Source organism: Trichechus manatus, unplaced genomic scaffold, assembly GCF_000243295.1.
Source record: "Trichechus manatus latirostris isolate Lorelei unplaced genomic scaffold, TriManLat1.0 scaffold00019, whole genome shotgun sequence".
NCBI classification, from domain to species: domain Eukaryota; kingdom Metazoa; phylum Chordata; class Mammalia; order Sirenia; family Trichechidae; genus Trichechus; species Trichechus manatus.
Window position 1 is genome coordinate 5,406,977 of NW_004443955.1, and position 17,691 is coordinate 5,424,667.

The window sequence follows — 17,691 nt, forward strand, 5'->3', positions numbered from 1 at the left end:
AAAAAAGAAGGGACAAAATCAAAACATTAACTACACAACTCAAATAGAAAGAGAACAGCAAAAAAAAACCCACAGCCACCAGAAGAAAGGAAATAATAAATATCAGACCAGAAATAAAAGAAATAGAGAACAGAAAAACAATAGAAAGAATCAACAAAACCAAAAGTTGGTTCCTTGAAAGAAGCAACAAAATCGACAAACCACTGGCCAGACTGAGAAAAGAAAAACAGGAGAGGACACAACTAACCCAAATAAGAAATGAAATGAGTGACATTACAACAGACCCAACTGAAATAAAAAGGATCATAACAGAATATTATGAAAAACTATATTCCAACAAATTTGAAAACCTAGAGGAAATGGATAAATTTCTAGGAACACACTACCTACCCAAACTACAACAAAGTGATACTGAAAATCTGAACAGACCCATAACAAGAGAAGAGATTGAAAAGGTAATAAAAAACTCCCAACAAAAAAAAGCCCTGGCACAGATGGCTTCACTGGAGAATTTTACAAAACATTCAGAGAAGAGCCTGGACCAGTACTATTCAAACTTTTGCAGAGTATAGAAAAGGAAGCACGTCTTCCGAATTCATTCTATGAAGCCAGCATAACCCTGATACCAAAACCAGGGAAAGACGCCACAAAAAAAGAAAATTAAAGAGACTAATATCTGTCGTGAATATAGATGCAAAAATTCTCAACAAAATTATAGTCAATAGAGTTCAGCATCGTATTAAAAAATAATACACCATGATCAAGTAGGATTCATAGCAGGTATGCAGGAATGGTTCATCGTTAGAAAATCCATCAACGTAATCCACCCCATAAATATAAGAAAAGAATCACATGATCATCTCAGTTGACACAGAAAAGGCATTTGACAAAGTTCAACACCCATTCCTGATAAAAACTCCTTATAAAATAGGTATAGAAGGGAAATTTCTCAACATAATAAAGGGCATCTATGCAAAACCAATGGCCAACATCATTCTTAATGGAGAGAGGCTGAAAACATTCCCCTTGAAAACAGGAAGAAGACAAGGATGCCCTCTATCACCACTCCTATTTAACATTGTGGTGGAAGGTCTATCTAGAGCAATAAGGAAAGAAAAAGAAAGGGCATCCAAATTGGTAGTGAAGAAGTTAAACTGTCCCTGTTTGTGGATGATGTGATATTATACATAGAAAACCCAAAAGACTCCATGGGGAAACTACTGGAACTAATAGATTCAGCAGAGTACCAGGGTACAAGATAAACATACAGAAATCAGTTGAATTCCTGTACAGCAATAAAGAGAACGATGAAGAGGAAATCAGGAGAACAATTCCATTTATAATGGCCCCTAAAAAAATAAGATACTTACGAATAAATCTAACCAGGGATGTAAAAGACCGATACAAAAAAAAATTAAACAAAACACTACTGCGAGAAGCCAAGAGATATCTACATAAATGGAAAGACATACCACGCTCATGGATAGACTCAACATTGTGAAAATGTCAATTCTTCCGAAAGCAGTTTTCAAATACAATGCAATCCGCATCCAAATATGAACAGTATTCTTTAAAGAGGTGGAAAAACTACTCATTAAGTTTATAGGGAAAGGGAAGAGGCCCCACATAAGTAAACAACTGTTGAAGAAGAAAGTAGGAGAACTCGCAGTACCTGACTTCAGAACTTACTATACAGCTACGGTAGTCAGCACAGCATAGTACTGGTGCAACAACAGATATATTGATCAATGAAACAGAATTGAGAACCCAGATGTAGATCCATCCACGTACGGTCACCTGATCTTTGACAAGAGCCCAAAATCCATCGAATGGGGAACAGACAGTCTTTTTAACAAATGGTGCTGGTAAAACTGGATGTCCGTCTGCAAAAAAATGAAACAGGACCCATACCCCACACCATATACAAAAACTAATTCAAAATGGATCAAAGACCTAAGTATAAAGCCAAAAACTATAAAGTTCATAGGAAAAAAATAGGATCAACACTTGAGGCCCTAATAATACATGGGCTTAACAGGATACAAACTGTAACCAATAACACACAAACTCCAGAAAATAAACTAGGTATCTGGGATCTTCTAAAAATTAAACACTTGTTCTCATCAGAAGACTTTGCCAAAAGTGTAAAAAAACCTACAGACTGGGACAAAGTTTTTGGAAATTACAAGTCAGACAAAGGTGTAATCTCCATAATCTACAAGAAAATACAATGCCTTTACAACAAAAAAAAAACAGATAATCCAATTGAAAAATTGGCAAAGGAAAAGAACAGACACTTCACCAAAGAAAACATTCAAGTGGCCGACAGACATGAGGAAGTGCTCTCAATCACTAGCCATTAGAGAAATGCAAATTAAAACCACGATGAGGTAACCATCTTACCCCAGCATTACTGGCACGAATCAAAAGCACTGGAAATAGCAAATGTTGGAGAGGCTGCAGGGAGATCAGAACTCTTATGCACTGCTGGTGGGAATGCATAACGATACAACTATTTTGGAAAATGATAACGGCGCTTCCTTAGAAAACTAGAACTAGAAATACCGTATGATCCAGCAGTCCCACTCCTAGGAATATATCTTAGAGAAATAAGAGCCATCGCAGGAATAGTCATACGCACACTCATGTTCATTGTAGCATTGTTCACAATAGCAAAAAGATGTAATCAAACTAGATGCCCATCAACAGATGAGTGGATAAACAACTATGGTACATACATCAGTGGAGTATTATGTAACAATAAAGAGCAATGATGAATCTGTGAAGTATCTCATAACATGGATGAAACTGGAGGACATTATGCTGAGTGAAATAAGTCAGTCACAAAAGGACAAATATTGTATGAGACCTCTATTGTAAAAACTCATGAAAAACTTTACACACAAAAAGTAACAATCTCTGTTGGTTACATGAGATGGGAGGGGTGTGGGGAAACACTAAATAGATAAGTGGTAACTTTGGTGAAGGGTAAGGCAATAACACAATACTGGGGAAGCCAGCACAGCTTGTACAAGGAAACTTCACGGAAACTCCATAGACACATTCAAACTCCCTGAGGGACTGAATTGCTGGGCAGAGGGCTGTGGGGACCATGGTCTTGGGGAACGTCTAGCTCAATTGGCGTAACACAGTTTATAAAGACAGTCTTCTACATTCTACCTTGGTGAGTAACGTCTGGGGTCTTAAAAGCCTGTGAGCAGCCATCTGAGATACTTCACTGGTCTCACCCCTTTGGAAGCAAGGGAGAATGAAGAGAATAGGATACAAGCAAAAGATTAGTCTAGTTTTCTTGTTTTTGACGGGAAACACTGTCCATACTTTTAGGTCTTTCTCGAATTTTTTGTTCTACTTATCTATTTTTCTAATGTCTATACCATAGTGAGTTTTTAGAAAGCTTTATTGTAATATATTTACAGTAGAGTACACTTTTTTAAAGTTTACAGCTTGCCGAACTTGCACAAAGTGAACACACGTCTTTGAAGCCCCTTGTACTCTTTTTGTCACTATACTGTTTTCACCAAGAGTAACCATTATTGTAACTTCTAATAGCATGTTGTTAAGTGCCGTCGAGTTGGTTCTGAATCATGGAGACCTTGTGTACAACAAGAACAAAACACTTCCCTGTCTTGCGCCATCCTTACAATTGTTATTCTTGAGCCCATTGTCGCAGCCACTGTCAGTCCATCTCGTTGGGGGTCTTCCTCTTTTTCGCTGACCCTGTACTTTACCAAACATGATGTTTTATTCCAGGGACTGATCCCTCCTGATAACACATCCAAAATATGTGAGGTGAAGTCTTGCCATCCTTGCTTCTAAGGAGATTTTTGGCTGTACTTCTTCCAAGACAGATTTGTTCATTCTTTTGGCGGTACATGGTATCTTCGGTATTCTTTGCCAACAACATAATTCAAAAGCATCGATTCTTTGGTCTTTCTTATTCATTGTCAACTTTTGCATGCATATGAGGCGATTGAAAACACCGTGGCTTGGGTCAGTCTCACCTTAGTCTTCAAGGTGACATGTTTGCTTTTTAACACTTTAAAGAAATCTTTTGCAGCAGATTTACCCAATGCAGTGCGTCCTTTGATTTCTTGACGGCTGCTTCCATGGGTGTTGATTGTGGATCCAAGGAAAATGAAATCCTTGACAACTTCAGTATTTTCTCCATTTATCGTGATATTGCTTATTGGTCCAATTGGGTTTCTAATGTTAAACCATGCTTGCATACCTGGTATGAATCCTACTTGGTCGTGGTGTATTATTTTTTTTATATTGTGGTGTAATCCATACTGAAGGCTGTAGTCTTTGATCTTCATCAGAGTTCTTCAAGTTCTCTTCACTTTCTAAACGCAAAGTTGTTTCACCTACATAACACAGGTTGTTAATTAGTCTTCCTCCAATCCTGATGCCCTGTTCTTCTTCATATAGTCCAGCTTCTCGGATTATTTTCAGCAGACAGATTGAATAAATACAGAGAAAGGATACCACCCTAATGCACACCTTTCCTGAATTTAAACCATGCAGTATCCCCTTGTTCTGTTGGAACAACTGCCTCTTGGTCTGTGTATAGGTTCCTCATGAGCACAATTAAGTGTTCTGGAATTCCTGTTCTTCGCAGTGTTATCCACAATTTGTTATTATCCACACAGTTGAATGCTTTTGCATAGTCAATAAAATCTAATAGCATAGATTAGGTCAGTCTGTTTTTATACTTTTTGTAACTAGAATCTACCATATTTCGTTGTGTCTAACTTCTTTCATTCAACATATTTGTGAGATGTTGATCTATATTGTTGGTTGTAGTAGCTGATTGCTTAGTATTTCATTTTATGAATATACCACAATCCATTCTACTGTTAAGGGGCATTTTAGTTATTTTTCGTTGGGGTTTATTAAACATATTTTTGCTTCAAATATTCCGGTGAATGTCTTTTCATGAGCATATGTTCGCACTTCTGTTTTATATATGTTTGGTAATGAAATTTTTAAGTCATAAGGTATGCAGTTTCAGTAGATATATCAGTTTTCCAAACAGGTTGTTATGATTTTAATTATTCTGTTTAAATTTACATACTATGCTTTAATGCCTAATTGGGCAAGTTTCCTGGGAGAAAGGGACATTATTCTTCTATTAGTAAAACAAAATTTTCTTGATTATTTTTACATATTTCATCTTTGAACTAGATTAATTTTGTGTTAATTTGCGAAGAAATGATGTCCTTGTTTGCGAAGAAATGATGTCCTTGTTTGTTCATCCAAGACTTGCGTTTAGAACCAGCTTGTAGGGGGATGGTGTGTGAAGAAAACAGTCATTATGACTATGAGATTAAAAGTATGGATAAGATGATCTCTACCATCAACCAGCTTACAACCAGAATCTCTGGAAAATTTACACAGATAGCTATAATATAAGGTAGAAAATAATAAATGTAAGGTAGAAAAAAAATCATGGTACTAGGAATGCATAATAGAACCCAAAGAAGGCTCATTATGTATAGCAAAAGAGCTTAGAGAACCCTATGAAAGGTAGCCTTTAGAAAGAGTAAGGTGTTTAAGAGGCTATGAAAGGTGAGTGGAGGGGTGCAGAGGTTAGCAACGGACAGGGGAGCATTTGTGAGTCTAGTGTCCTGAGAAGCAAAAGCATTGAATTTGGAAGTACAGATGGCTAGTATATATGACTGCTAGTAATCTAATAATGGGACTAGGTCATCAGGTACCCAGTGATGATGCCATCTAATGGGTGATAAGGTAGTTGTCCCTCAGTGGTACAAATTAACTCGATAGGCTGCTAAGCACAAGCTTGGTGGTTTGAGTCTGGCCAGAAGTGCCTGGGAAGAAAAGCCTGGTGATTTACTTCTGAAAAGTCAGCAATTAAAACCCTATGGAGCACAGTTGTACTTTGCACATACAGGGGGTTGCCATGATTGGAATTGATTCGATGGCAACTGGTAACGATGTTGGTAGAAGACTTAAATGGGTGGGTTGGAGTCATGTGAGGGACCTCAAATCAAGAACGATGTTGGTAGAAGACTTAAATGGGTGGGTTGGAGTCATGTGAGGGACCTCAAATCAGATGTGAAGGACTTTGAAATTTATCACGAGGGTTGGGAAGCCATGGAAGTTTTTGAACATGGGAGTATTAGGGCCAAATTAGAGTTTTAGGAAGATAATTCTGGCAGCAGAGTCAAGGATGGACTGGGAAATCAGATGAAGTAATGAGGGCCTGTAGTATGACAGTCCTATAAACATGGGACAAAAGGAAGCAAAAGATATTTCAGAGACAAAATTTGTAGGATTTGAGTGTAATTTAGAAGTGTGGTACAAGAAAGCATGGCGTTTAGAATTAGACAACTTGGGTTTGAATCTTGACTCTGCATTTATTAGTTGAATGGCGTAAATAAAGCAAGTTACCTAAAAGTTTTTCTCTTTTGTAAGATGTTAATTTTTTATTCTGCAGTCATTTTCAAGCACTAGAAGTACAAAAGTGAATGATACACATGTTCTCTTGTTTAGTCTGGCAGAAGAGGCTTGACTGGAAGGTTTTGTTCAAGTTGAAGACAGTCTCATCTGACATGTTCAGGAATTTTGGCTTTATTCTGGAAGCAGCTAAGAACTAGCTAAGGAACTATTGGAGGGTAGTGTTGGGGTGAAGATAGAGATTTCTTAGGTAGAATTGATAGCTCTTGATGAGCCATTTGATGTACTGGAAAAGAGAGAGGACCTTCTCTTTAGAATGTGACCCCAAATTCTCCTATTTAGGTGACTAGACGGATAGGGGTACCATTATATCACAGGGTTTTTGTTAGTTTGTCGGGTGAATCCTGCTCATCCCTCAAAGCTCACTTTATATGTCACTGCATAAAAATTATCTGTCTCTGCAGAGTAAGTCAGGTCCCTTAACTGTGTGCACTTAACAACTCCTTGTGTTTCTCCTTCACAACAGTTAACTGTGTATGCATCGTAATTACATAATTTATTATGATTTTTATTGTTTGTGCTCCATCTTCCTCCACCACATGAGGGCAAGAGAATTATGTCTAGTTTCTTCACTACTGTGTCTTCATCTGCCTAGCAGACACTCAAAACCTAGTAGACATTTTTTTGAATCAGTGACTGTTAAGAACTTAAAGGCTAGGAACTATCAACTATCACAGTAGTCAGGCTAATAAAAATGAAGGAAGAGAAAAAATGACACCACGTTTTTCAGTCTGTAACTAGTAAAGCAGTGAGATTAGGCACACACAGGATGAACTGGATGATTTTTTGGAGGGAAATACTGAATTTGGTTTAAGATACATTGAATTTAGAAGATAGTGGGACATTTAAGTAGATATGTGTCTTAGTTATCTAGTGCTACTATAACAGAAATACTATAGGTGGATGGCTTCAACAAACAAGTTTATTCGCTCATAGTCTAGTAGGCTAGAAGTCCAAATATAGGGCATCAGCTCCAGGGAAAGGCTTTCTCTCTCTGTCAGCTCTGGAGGAAGGTCTTCGTCATCAATCTTCCCCGGGGCTAGGAGCTTCTCAGCTCAGGGACCCCAGGTCCAAAGAATGTGCTATTCTCCTGGCTTTTGTTTCTTTGTGGTATGAGGTCCCTTTCTCTCTCTCTGCTCACTTCTCTCTTTTGTATCTCAAAAGAGATTGGCTTAAGACACAACCTAATCCTGTAGATCTCATCAGTATAACTGCTGCTAATCCATCTCATTAACATCATAGTGATAGGATTTACAACACATGGGAAAATCACATCAGATGACAAAATGGTGGACAATCATACAATTTTGGGAATCATAGCCCAGACAAATTGATACACATATTTTTGGGAGGCACAATTCAATCCATGACAATATGTACCATTGATAATTGGGAGCTGCAAGCTTATAATTCAAGAGATACGGGCTTAGAGGTGTAGAGTTAGGAATCCTAAGTATGAGGTACTAGAGAAATGGATGACATTGCACAGAGAATTAATTTAGGTTAAGAAAAAGGGGGGAGGGGAAGTAGTGACAGAAACTTGGAGGATGGCCATGTATGAAGGGTAGGAAGATGAATGCTAGAGGACTGAGTTACTGCCTGAGAGATAGAAGAACCCAGATGGGTGCATCGTCAGGAAAGCCAGGGGAGGAGAAGGTAAGGAGTAATTATGAGTGCCAAGTGCTATAGAAATTAAGTAGGATTAAAGAGCTACAGGATTGGGAAATACAGGAGTAATGATGACTTTTATAAGAAAAATTTCAGTAGGGTGGAAGGTTTTGTATATCAGTAGCTGAGTGAATGATTTTAAAGACTTTTTTGGCAGTTGAAGGAGACTAAGGAAGTAGTACCTTTAGGGGGTAATAGAACTGAGGTCTTGAGAGTACTGTATGAAAGCATTTAAAAAAATTTTTAATTGCAGAATGGACTAGGACAAGGAAAGCCTAGAGACAGGGAGACTTAAGCAGTCTTTGGTCAGTTGATCTGGAATTTATAGATGGACAAGTCTTAAGAGTTTCAACAAGTAGCTTTATTTATAAATTTAAGACACTATAAACCTGGTGCAAAGGAGCACAGAAGTGCTGAATGGGCACAATAAAAAAGTGATAGAAAAGGCCGTTTCTGAAGTTAAGTTTTGACTTAGGTTCAGAAGTGGAGGGTGAAGAAATTTTGTTGGAGAGGAAGTAAAGAACATATCAGATGTAATAATTAAAATATATGCATATATATGTGTGTATATGTATATATATAATTACAGATGGGGGAAGAAGGCAGAGAGAGTCAATCATAGACAGACGGGCTATTTTAAGAACTTATGAAGAATAATGTTAGAGGGGGTATGGGTATAGATTGATACAACCAGAAAACCAGTCCAGTTGCTGTTGAGTCAGTTCTGACTCATAGCGACCCTATAGGACAGAACAGAACTCTGCCTCATAGAGTTTCCAAGGAGTGACTGGTGAATTCAAACTGCCGACCTTTTGGTTAACAAGCAAGCTCTTAACCACTGTGCCGCCAGGGCTCCATAGATTGATATAGGCATTTCTTATTGGATTATTAGACAGAGCCCTCTGTATTAGAGAAACAGATATAAATAATAGGTCTCACAGTAGGGTGTTAATGGTTAAAATGCAAGCAAGTGCACCTAAGATTTCTGATGTTTATGATTTGTTATTTGGTATCCTTATATATTTGGTGTATTATGTGTTCCTAATATGTTTCTCAAATTGAGGTCTGCACATCACCTGAAATGTATGTGAGAAATAACAAAATTCATATATCCTTACCTCATGCACTGAGGTAGAGACCAAGAATTTGCATTTTTAATATTTATATGAAGTGTATTCATGTTCTGCCATCAACTTATAGGATACTGGGTGGGCTTCTTAATCTCTGGGGTTTGATTTCTTCATATATAATAAAATGAATTATTATATTTTAACCCAAAGACTTCAGTTCCTGTCATGTAGAGAAATATTCTGATTGTATAAAAATGAGTTAAGAATTTGCAGTGAATATTTAGGGTCTATTTTAAGCCTCAGAATTTGGATTTTGATAAGAGTTGTTTTGATAGATATACTGAATGGTTGTGTTAAGAGATAATAATCTTTAAAATATTGAGGCCCTATTATGTGCCAGGCATGGTTCTATGTACTTTTAATATATTTTCTCTAATACTTGCAACAACCTTGGTAGGTTTTACCTCCATCTTAAGATTATATACCTGAGACTCATGCAAGGCAAAGGGTTTACCCACCACCTAGGGTTGCTATGAGTCAGAATCGACTCGACAGCAACAGGTTTGGTTTTTTGCTTGGCCACTCCAGGAAGTAATAGACAGATGCCCATACTTGTAACTAATTTAGCAGATGTTCAGAATATAGGATTAAGTTAAAAGGTTAATTGCTATAGGTGTCTGAAGGGAATAGAGGCATGTAGTCAGACAGTTTTCATGTATTCTCATATTTTCAGCCCTTCTAGAGGGAGGGAAAAGTAAAGAAATGGAAAGCACACTAAGCTCTGTGGATGAAAATGGGAAACATAGCTCTGCCAGCTGAAAGCACTCAGGCCACAGGGCCTTCAGGCCTCAGGCCCTTCCACTCATCCTGACAACAACAGTAGGGTAATTTTTCTCTTGATACGTTTTTGAATACTAAAGTACTACAGAAAATGAAATTGCTTTTATTTTGTAGTGAAGTTTAGGAAAAAATACATTTATTTTTGAAAGTGTATCCAGTTGTTTATTAAAAAAAAATTAAGTGAAGTGTTTTATATTTTAGGTTAAAAATCTGTAAGAGCCTGATTTTAGAATTCACCAGCTCATCAGAAGTTTGGCGAAATATGGTATGTTTATATTTTATTTAATTCATATTGTATGTATATCTTACTGTCATGGCTTGTCTACCATTGGCTTGAATGTCAGAATAATGACAGATGTGTTTAAGCAGATTTGGATTACTGCCATTTTGAAAACATTGTGTTAGGTGCTAATGAGGAATATACAAAAGAATAAAATTGTACATTCCCTTCCCTTCAGGAACTTAGAGCTTCATAAATAATAGTAGAGGAACAAAGAACTACATAAATAACTATGCTACCAGTTAGACTATATAAGAAACCCAGATGGGTTGCTGAAAGAATTTAGAAGAGATTAGTACGCTAAGTAAAATAGTATGCCTGAGAAGATTGGGGAGGGGGTGGAGATTTGGCTGTTAGGCTTTGAGTATTGATAATAGCTTCTACTTACTGGTCTCTTGCGCTGTGCCAGGCATTGAGTTTCTGAGCACTTTGGGTGTTTACTCATTCATCCTAACAATCCTCTAAATTTGGCACTACTATTATCTTAGTTCTACTTATGAGGAAATTGAGGCTCAGAGAGATTAAGTAATTTGTCCAAGATTTTTCAGCTTGTGAGTGATCAAACTGGTACTTGAATTCAGGCATTCTGGCTCTGGAGTCTGTCTTCTTGTGCACTGTGGAGAAGTGGACCTCATAAAAGAGGAGAAGACTTTGACTTAGTAATTTAAAAAATGATATGGCTGTTTAACGGTAATTGACCCTTAGTCAATTAACCTTTCTCATTTTTGTGTTTTCAAGTTGGAAGTTGGACTTACATATTATTTGGATCTTCTGAATCCACATGTACTATTAGGCTCATGAGAGCCCAAGAGGGAGCTATAACATAACCACATTGTTTGTTTCAGGGGCATCATTCGTGCACATATGACCTCAGGAATGTTCTAGGTTCTCATTAGAGGACATGTAGCCATGATAGGAATATCTAGAGTTTGAGTTATTTCTTCCAGGGACTATAAATCCCATTTATCGGAATCCTCATTAAAGTTACTTAAATACACTCAGGCCAACCCTCACTCTTACCTGGATTTGAAGACCTTTGTTCATGGCTTGCTGTGGTGTGGACCCAAGCATTGATGTTTTGATCCTTCTCCTGAGGTTCTCAGATACCTTGCTGTTTTATATTGGGTTCCATATCCTTGCTAGTAATCACCTTCTCTCCTTGTCTGTGATTAATTTGAAGGTGTTAACTATGAATGGTCTTTCTTTCTCTCACTCCTGATTTTCTTATCTTTCTTTAGTTCACTTTACAGATTTGGCCTAGATTTACGGCTTGATGGGGAATCATGAAAGGAAAAGTTAGTTGCCTGAAATGAGCTATTGATACTGGGATATTTCTGATGTATAGAGTCTCTGCCAACACTACAGTATGATTAGGAGGACTGGTAAATTTGAACCATGACAATCAGGAAAGTTCTGTTCAGGTCAAGTAAGGGGATAAAAAGATACTAGGTTTATGGAGGAAGAGATATTTGTATATTTTGCCACATTCTTTTAGGAAATTGAATCTTAGTGAGTTTATAGCTGAGAGAGTAGAACATGCATTCATGTAATGCTCAGGGGATTTTGGCTAATGTTAGACCACCCAACTTAAGTGTAGAATTAAGTTAAGGACTAGACTTTGGTATATCTATGTGTGTAACTATTCCATTAAACATTTCCCTACTTGAGGACTGATTTCTCCTTCAGTTTAAAAATGCTATTACTAAATTAGTCCCATTTAAACTATTGCCTTAATTTTGGGGTCTCAGTCTGTATTCTAAATCTTTGCTCATTTATATATATTTAAATCATGAAACTCTGTATAGCAAAACTAAACGAAACCAGAGAAATCCAACCCTAGCTAGGAAGTCAGTACATCTGGGTTTTAGTCCAAGTTCCAACAATAAATCAGAAATCTTGAGCAAGCCAGTCACTGTGAGGCTGCCTAATTTTTTGTTTGTGTTCTAAGTTAATGCTATACTATCTACCCTGAATTGGTAGAACCAAAATTGTCATGAGACTCAAGCAAGATAATGTTGACCAAAGTGCTTTGTAAACTGTAACACTCCATAAAAGTTCAAGGGATTATTACCACATTTTCTCAAGTGAATAGGTCATTTAAGCGGGGAAAAAATGCTGGAAAACGGTTCTTAAAAACATTTCTATAATAATTATTCTTCTGATGAATTTTATATCACACTTAATTTGAAGCTTCGAAGATTACTTTTTCAACCGTAATTTGGATTGTATATAAAGTGTTCTAACTAAAGGTTTGTTTAATTTATTAGAGTTACTAAGCCTACGCTCAGATCAAGTTAGCAGCTAGACTGGTGTGACAACCTGTTTTCAATCAGTGACTCAAAGCTGTGATCACCCTGATGTCACCGAATGGCCACAGCTTGTAAAAGGTAATGTTAAATGTATTTTGCAGCCCTTTAAAGGGTATCATTTTAAAGTAATATGCATGCTGTAAAAATAAAGAAAATGTATAGTTGGCAGGCATACTGCTATAAGAAGAGTGGACCAGTTGAATTGCTTCTCCATTTAATCTTGTACTTAAAATATTTTAGTGCTCTTTTTCCCCCATTGAAATTATCAGTACCAAACCAAAAACCAAACCAGTTGTTGTCAAGTTGATTCCATGTGTGCAGAGCAGAGCTACGCTCCATAGGTTTTTCAAGGCTGTGACCTTTTGGAAGCAGATTGCCAAGTCTGTCTTCCGAGGTGTCCCTGGGTGGATTCTTTCAGTTAGTAGTTGAGCGCTTAACCATTGGCACCACCCAGGGACTCCTCAAACTGTCAATAACCACCACTAAAGACCTGTATGAATAAAGCAGGAAAATACTTCTCAAAAAATTTCAAGTTTTTAAATAAGCATTTTATTGTGAACGTTATTTAAAAAGGCATGGAAATTTTCTTAATATGTGTTTTTTCAAGTGTGCCTTCTATGTGGTGAAAGTTTTAACTAAACACTTCTAGAAGTTTTTACAACTTTAATAAAACTAGTATACTTTTCTCTCCTAGAGAGTTACAGTGGAGGTAGAAGGAGTGGCTTGCAGGATGGAGAAGCTGCACCCAGTATTATTGGAAGTGAGCCACCATTCAAATTTGCTAGCTCATGCTGCAGTATTCAGACTAGTTGGCATTTTTCTGCAGTCTAAACACCTAAATTTGAGACAGTTACAAGATTTAATTATTTTTATTTTCTAATTTTATTTGCTTGTTGTTTTAGTTGAAAAATTTTTCTCATTTGTTATTCTTAATAGTTTTTGTTTGTTTTTTCTTTTGGTTATATGTTTTGAATTTGGTAAAAGTACAGGCACATGCTGGATTCTTTTAAAATTCCAAACACTTGACAGTAAAGAGTAAATGCCCTCTTTAGGGATCAGAATAAGTTTGGTAACTATTACTAGATGTTAGATATTTCATAGTCTTGAGAGCTTGAGTCCTTACTTTATTTTTTGGTAACTTTTACTTAGAATATTAATTTAGAGAAGTGTACCAGACATGCATTATTGCATATTACTTGCTGCAAGAAACGTGTTTTCTGTCTGGTCTGTGCATAGTCATTTCTCTCTTATTAAAAACCAATCAACTTTCAATTTAGATAGATAGTGACCTATGCTAGTCATGTTTAGGAGACCCAGGACAGATCTGTTTTAGGGTAGTAATATTTTAATCCTTTATTCTTTTGTCCTTCTCCTAGACTGGATTGGTTTAAATTACTTGATTTGATTTATAAATGAAGTTTAGTAGCTTACTTTAATACATGTTACTATTAAATAATAACCTAGTAAATTTACAGTTTGTTGATATATTGATGCTACTGTTCACATTTTCCTTTGTTTAGGGAGTAGAAATTGGAAAAAGAGAATATAGTTATCATTTGGTGATGTTTGTAACCTGTCTCCCACTTCAAAATCTCACAACACTGCAGCAGTTAAACATATTGTGCTTCTGAGGCTTGGATTTGCTTTCTTTCTTGCTTGTGTCTTACCTTTTTGCAGTAATATTTTTATTTTCCTGTTATTGTGTCCTCGTCTTTTCCCTCTCTCTGCCTTTATCTGTTCCTATTAATTTTGAAAGTTTGGTGCCTGCGTGTTTGAAAGCTTCTAATCTGCCTCTCTCCCCTTAGTGCCAGCAGGTTTATTTTTTGTTTTGCAAGCCAGCTCTGCCTCCTTACAATATGACATCCGATGCTGGAGGGTCGCACTTTCAAATGAGTCAGCTGGTACATGGGGTTATCATCCATTTTTAGCTCTTCTGTCTGGGAGATACAAGTTTGGAAGCAATCTTGGGGTACTTACCCACAAGGCTGGTGGAGACCAGGTGTGTCACAAAGTGATTTGCTTGCTCCCTGGGGGAGAGGGTGGAGTGAGATTTTTGCATTTGTGTCACTGCCATGTCACTGCCACCTCCAGTGTGCCCCGATTTTAGTTCTTATATAATTTTGTGAAAAATTGAAATCTAAATATACTACAAAGATCTAAAATAAATAATTGAGCTGGAACCTTTTTTTTTTTCCCCTTCCATTCTTGTCCTTAGAATCTGAATGACTTTAAGCCCTGCAATGAGGGGCAATTTTTAAAGACTGATAAAGAAGTGAGGTTTTTTTTGTTTTTGTTTTTGTTTTGTTTTGTTTTTACAGCTACAGAATATGAAAAGCAGATATTTTCTTCTAGTGGCTCTGATTTTAAGATTCTTTTGTTAAAGTTGTTCAGAGTTTGAAATCTAAAGTCAATGATAAATTCATAGATCAAGTTCTCGTAATGCCATTTTGAAAATTTAGCTTTTGATTTAAAAATATATTTTACCTGTTTTGAGAATATGAAAGTGTTAACAGTAGGCATTATGTTGATTCCTCTTAATATACATTACTGGTGTGAATTATGAAGTGAATAGGCCCATAGGAACTTATGTTTTTAACAGTATGGTGGGGATAGGAAAAATTCATTCATATCACCAAAATGAAAATGAGTTTGTAGGGTCTTAGAATTTGGAATATATCTACATAAGATAAAAACCTGTTGCCTTTGAGTTGATTCTGACTCATAGCCACCCTACAGGACAGAGTAGAATTGCCCCATAGAGTTTCCAGGAAACAGCTGGTGGATTCAAACTGCTGACCTTTTAACTGCTGCTTTAACTGCTGATCTCTTAACCACTGTGCCACCAGGGCTCCTCTACATAAGATAGCAGCAGTATGTTCAGAAATAATAGAAAATAACTGACAACTATTTATTTATAACTAAAGTCATTTTACAATTAAGCACAGCAAGATTTTAATACCCCAGGGTGGTACACTTTTGACAGGTAGTAAGTGTATCCTGCCAGTGTATTTTCAGAGAAAGCTAATTTCACTATTGAAACAAGGTAATCATGATCAGAATGGTAAATCATTAAATGTCTCAATTCACCAAGGTGATTAGATTTGAATTTGAATTATCTAGAGCAGAGGTTGGTAAACTTTTTCTTAAAGGGCCAGATAATAAACATTTTAGGCTTTGCAGGTATTCCACTCTGTCCCAGCTATTCCATTCTGTTCCTGTAGCATGAAAGCAGCAGTAGACAATATATACATGAACCAGTGTGGCTGTGTTCCAATAAAACTGTACTTAATAAAAATAAGGGGCTGGCCCCGGCCATAGTTTGCCAGCCACTCATCTAAAGTTTGAGACTGCATATCAGTGAGTCCCTGTGGTATTGTGGGTAAGCAAGACGGCTGTAGAAAGTTTCACAGTTGTGTGTTTTATTATAAATATTTGATTTTGTGATTAATTGATTTATTATATTGGTTTATATGTTGACATCTTAATGTAGTGTTTACAGCTTCCTTTTCCTTAAAAACATGCACTGCTTCTCATTAGTTCAGCCCTTAAAATATATGTATAACAATCTGATCTGACTACTTTTTTCTTGTATTGCAATCTTTAATTATTTTTAAAACTGTTTTATTTAGTGCTTAAATCTTGTTTTCATATTTGTCTTCCAAAATAACGTATCTGCCGTTTTTGGAATACGGAATATTTTGCTTAACTTTCATCAATTGCATTTTACAGATCACCCGGAGAACCTCAATCTGACGACATTGAAGCTAGCCGAATGTAAGTGTAACTTGGTTGAGGCTGTGGTGTCTTTTAAGTTACCCTAGACTACTCTATAAATTGTATCACATTATTTTAAAATAATTAAAATAGTTTAAAAAAATTAATACTTTAAAAAATCATTTGGGAGAAAAATCCTAATATAGATAGAAGCATGTGTACTTTTTCCTTTACCAAATACTTCTGAATCTTGGATTTCTACTTGTAGCGAGAAAATTACATACTCCTGGATCTTTATGCCTTTTTTTTTTCTCCTGTAGCAGTTGTGAGGGAATAGGGAGATGAAGAAAGAACTCAGTTTAACCAATATTTAGTAAGTGCGTGCCTTGTGCAAAACATCAGGTGCTATTGTGGATACAAGGGAGTCATATTAGTCTCTACCCTCAAGAAATTTACAGTCTACTTAAGGTGAAAGACAAAGAGGCAAATAATTTTAATCAGTGTGGTAGAAGGATCCTCAGGATGCTATGGGAACATGAGAGAGTACCAGGATAGCCAGATAGACAATAGGAACCTAATCCAGATGGCAGGGAAATAGTAGTGACCAGCAAAGCTTAGTGAAATCTTGAAGTGTGATTGGGAGTTAGGCAGTGGGAAGCACTGGCAGTGTTGTTCTAGGTGGAAGCTTGAGAAAAGTTATGTAGCCCACATAGTGAGTGTAGGGAACTGTAGGCAATTGAGGATTTTGGAATCAGTGAATAAAGGAGATAAGACTTGATAGTTAGAAAGGGTTAGGTAATGAGGACCTTACATGCCTGGCAAAGTGTCTTGACCTATATGTTGTAGGTATTTGGGTCCAATAAAGAGTTTGCTAAGTGGGAGATTAGTAACCTTGCCCAACTTATATTTTTAATAACCTTGGCAGTGGGGAAACAGGATTGAAGAGAAACGTGTGGCAGTAGGCTGACAATGCCTTCAGTAGCTCAGTCAGGGAAGTTTTTTTTATTGTACTTCAGGTGAAAGTTTACAGAACAAATAGTTTCTCATTAAATAGTAGTACACATATTGTTTTATGACATTGGTTAACTCAGTCAGGGAAGCTTTTAATGGGCAGTGGTATAATATGAATTCGAGACAGAGTTTTCTGGATTTAAGACAAATACGTATTTAGAAGTTGAAACAAGATTTCAGTGATTGGTTGTGAGGGCTTAAGAAATTTGAGATAATAGGAGAGGTAGTTAATCAAAGTCGGGTTTTTGAGATAGTAAGGGTTGGAATAAAGAATATATGTATAGGGGTTGACTTTGAATAA

The 17,691-nt window shown here is 36.6% G+C and overlaps 1 protein-coding gene across 6 annotated transcripts in view; it reads left to right on the top strand.

The window, feature by feature from the left end:
• The window catches only part of UBE3A (ubiquitin protein ligase E3A), a 134,912-nt gene that overhangs the window by 41,777 nt on the left and 75,444 nt on the right, over nt 1-17,691 (top strand). For 2 of the 6 annotated variants that reach the window (XM_023727845.1, XM_023727847.1), the window contains exons 2-6: nt 10,278-10,341; nt 12,624-12,743; nt 13,360-13,425; nt 14,594-14,664; nt 16,395-16,439. In XM_023727845.1, the coding sequence (XP_023583613.1) occupies nt 13,396-13,425; nt 14,594-14,664; nt 16,395-16,439 (146 nt within the window). In that variant the 5' untranslated portion in view covers nt 10,278-10,341; nt 12,624-12,743; nt 13,360-13,395. Of the gene's footprint in view, nt 1-9,622; nt 10,121-10,277; nt 10,342-12,623; nt 12,744-13,359; nt 13,426-14,470; nt 14,665-16,394; nt 16,440-17,691 lie in introns of those variants that run through there. The other 4 variants (XM_023727846.1, XM_023727849.1, XM_023727848.1 and 1 more) reach the window with 4 other exon arrangements.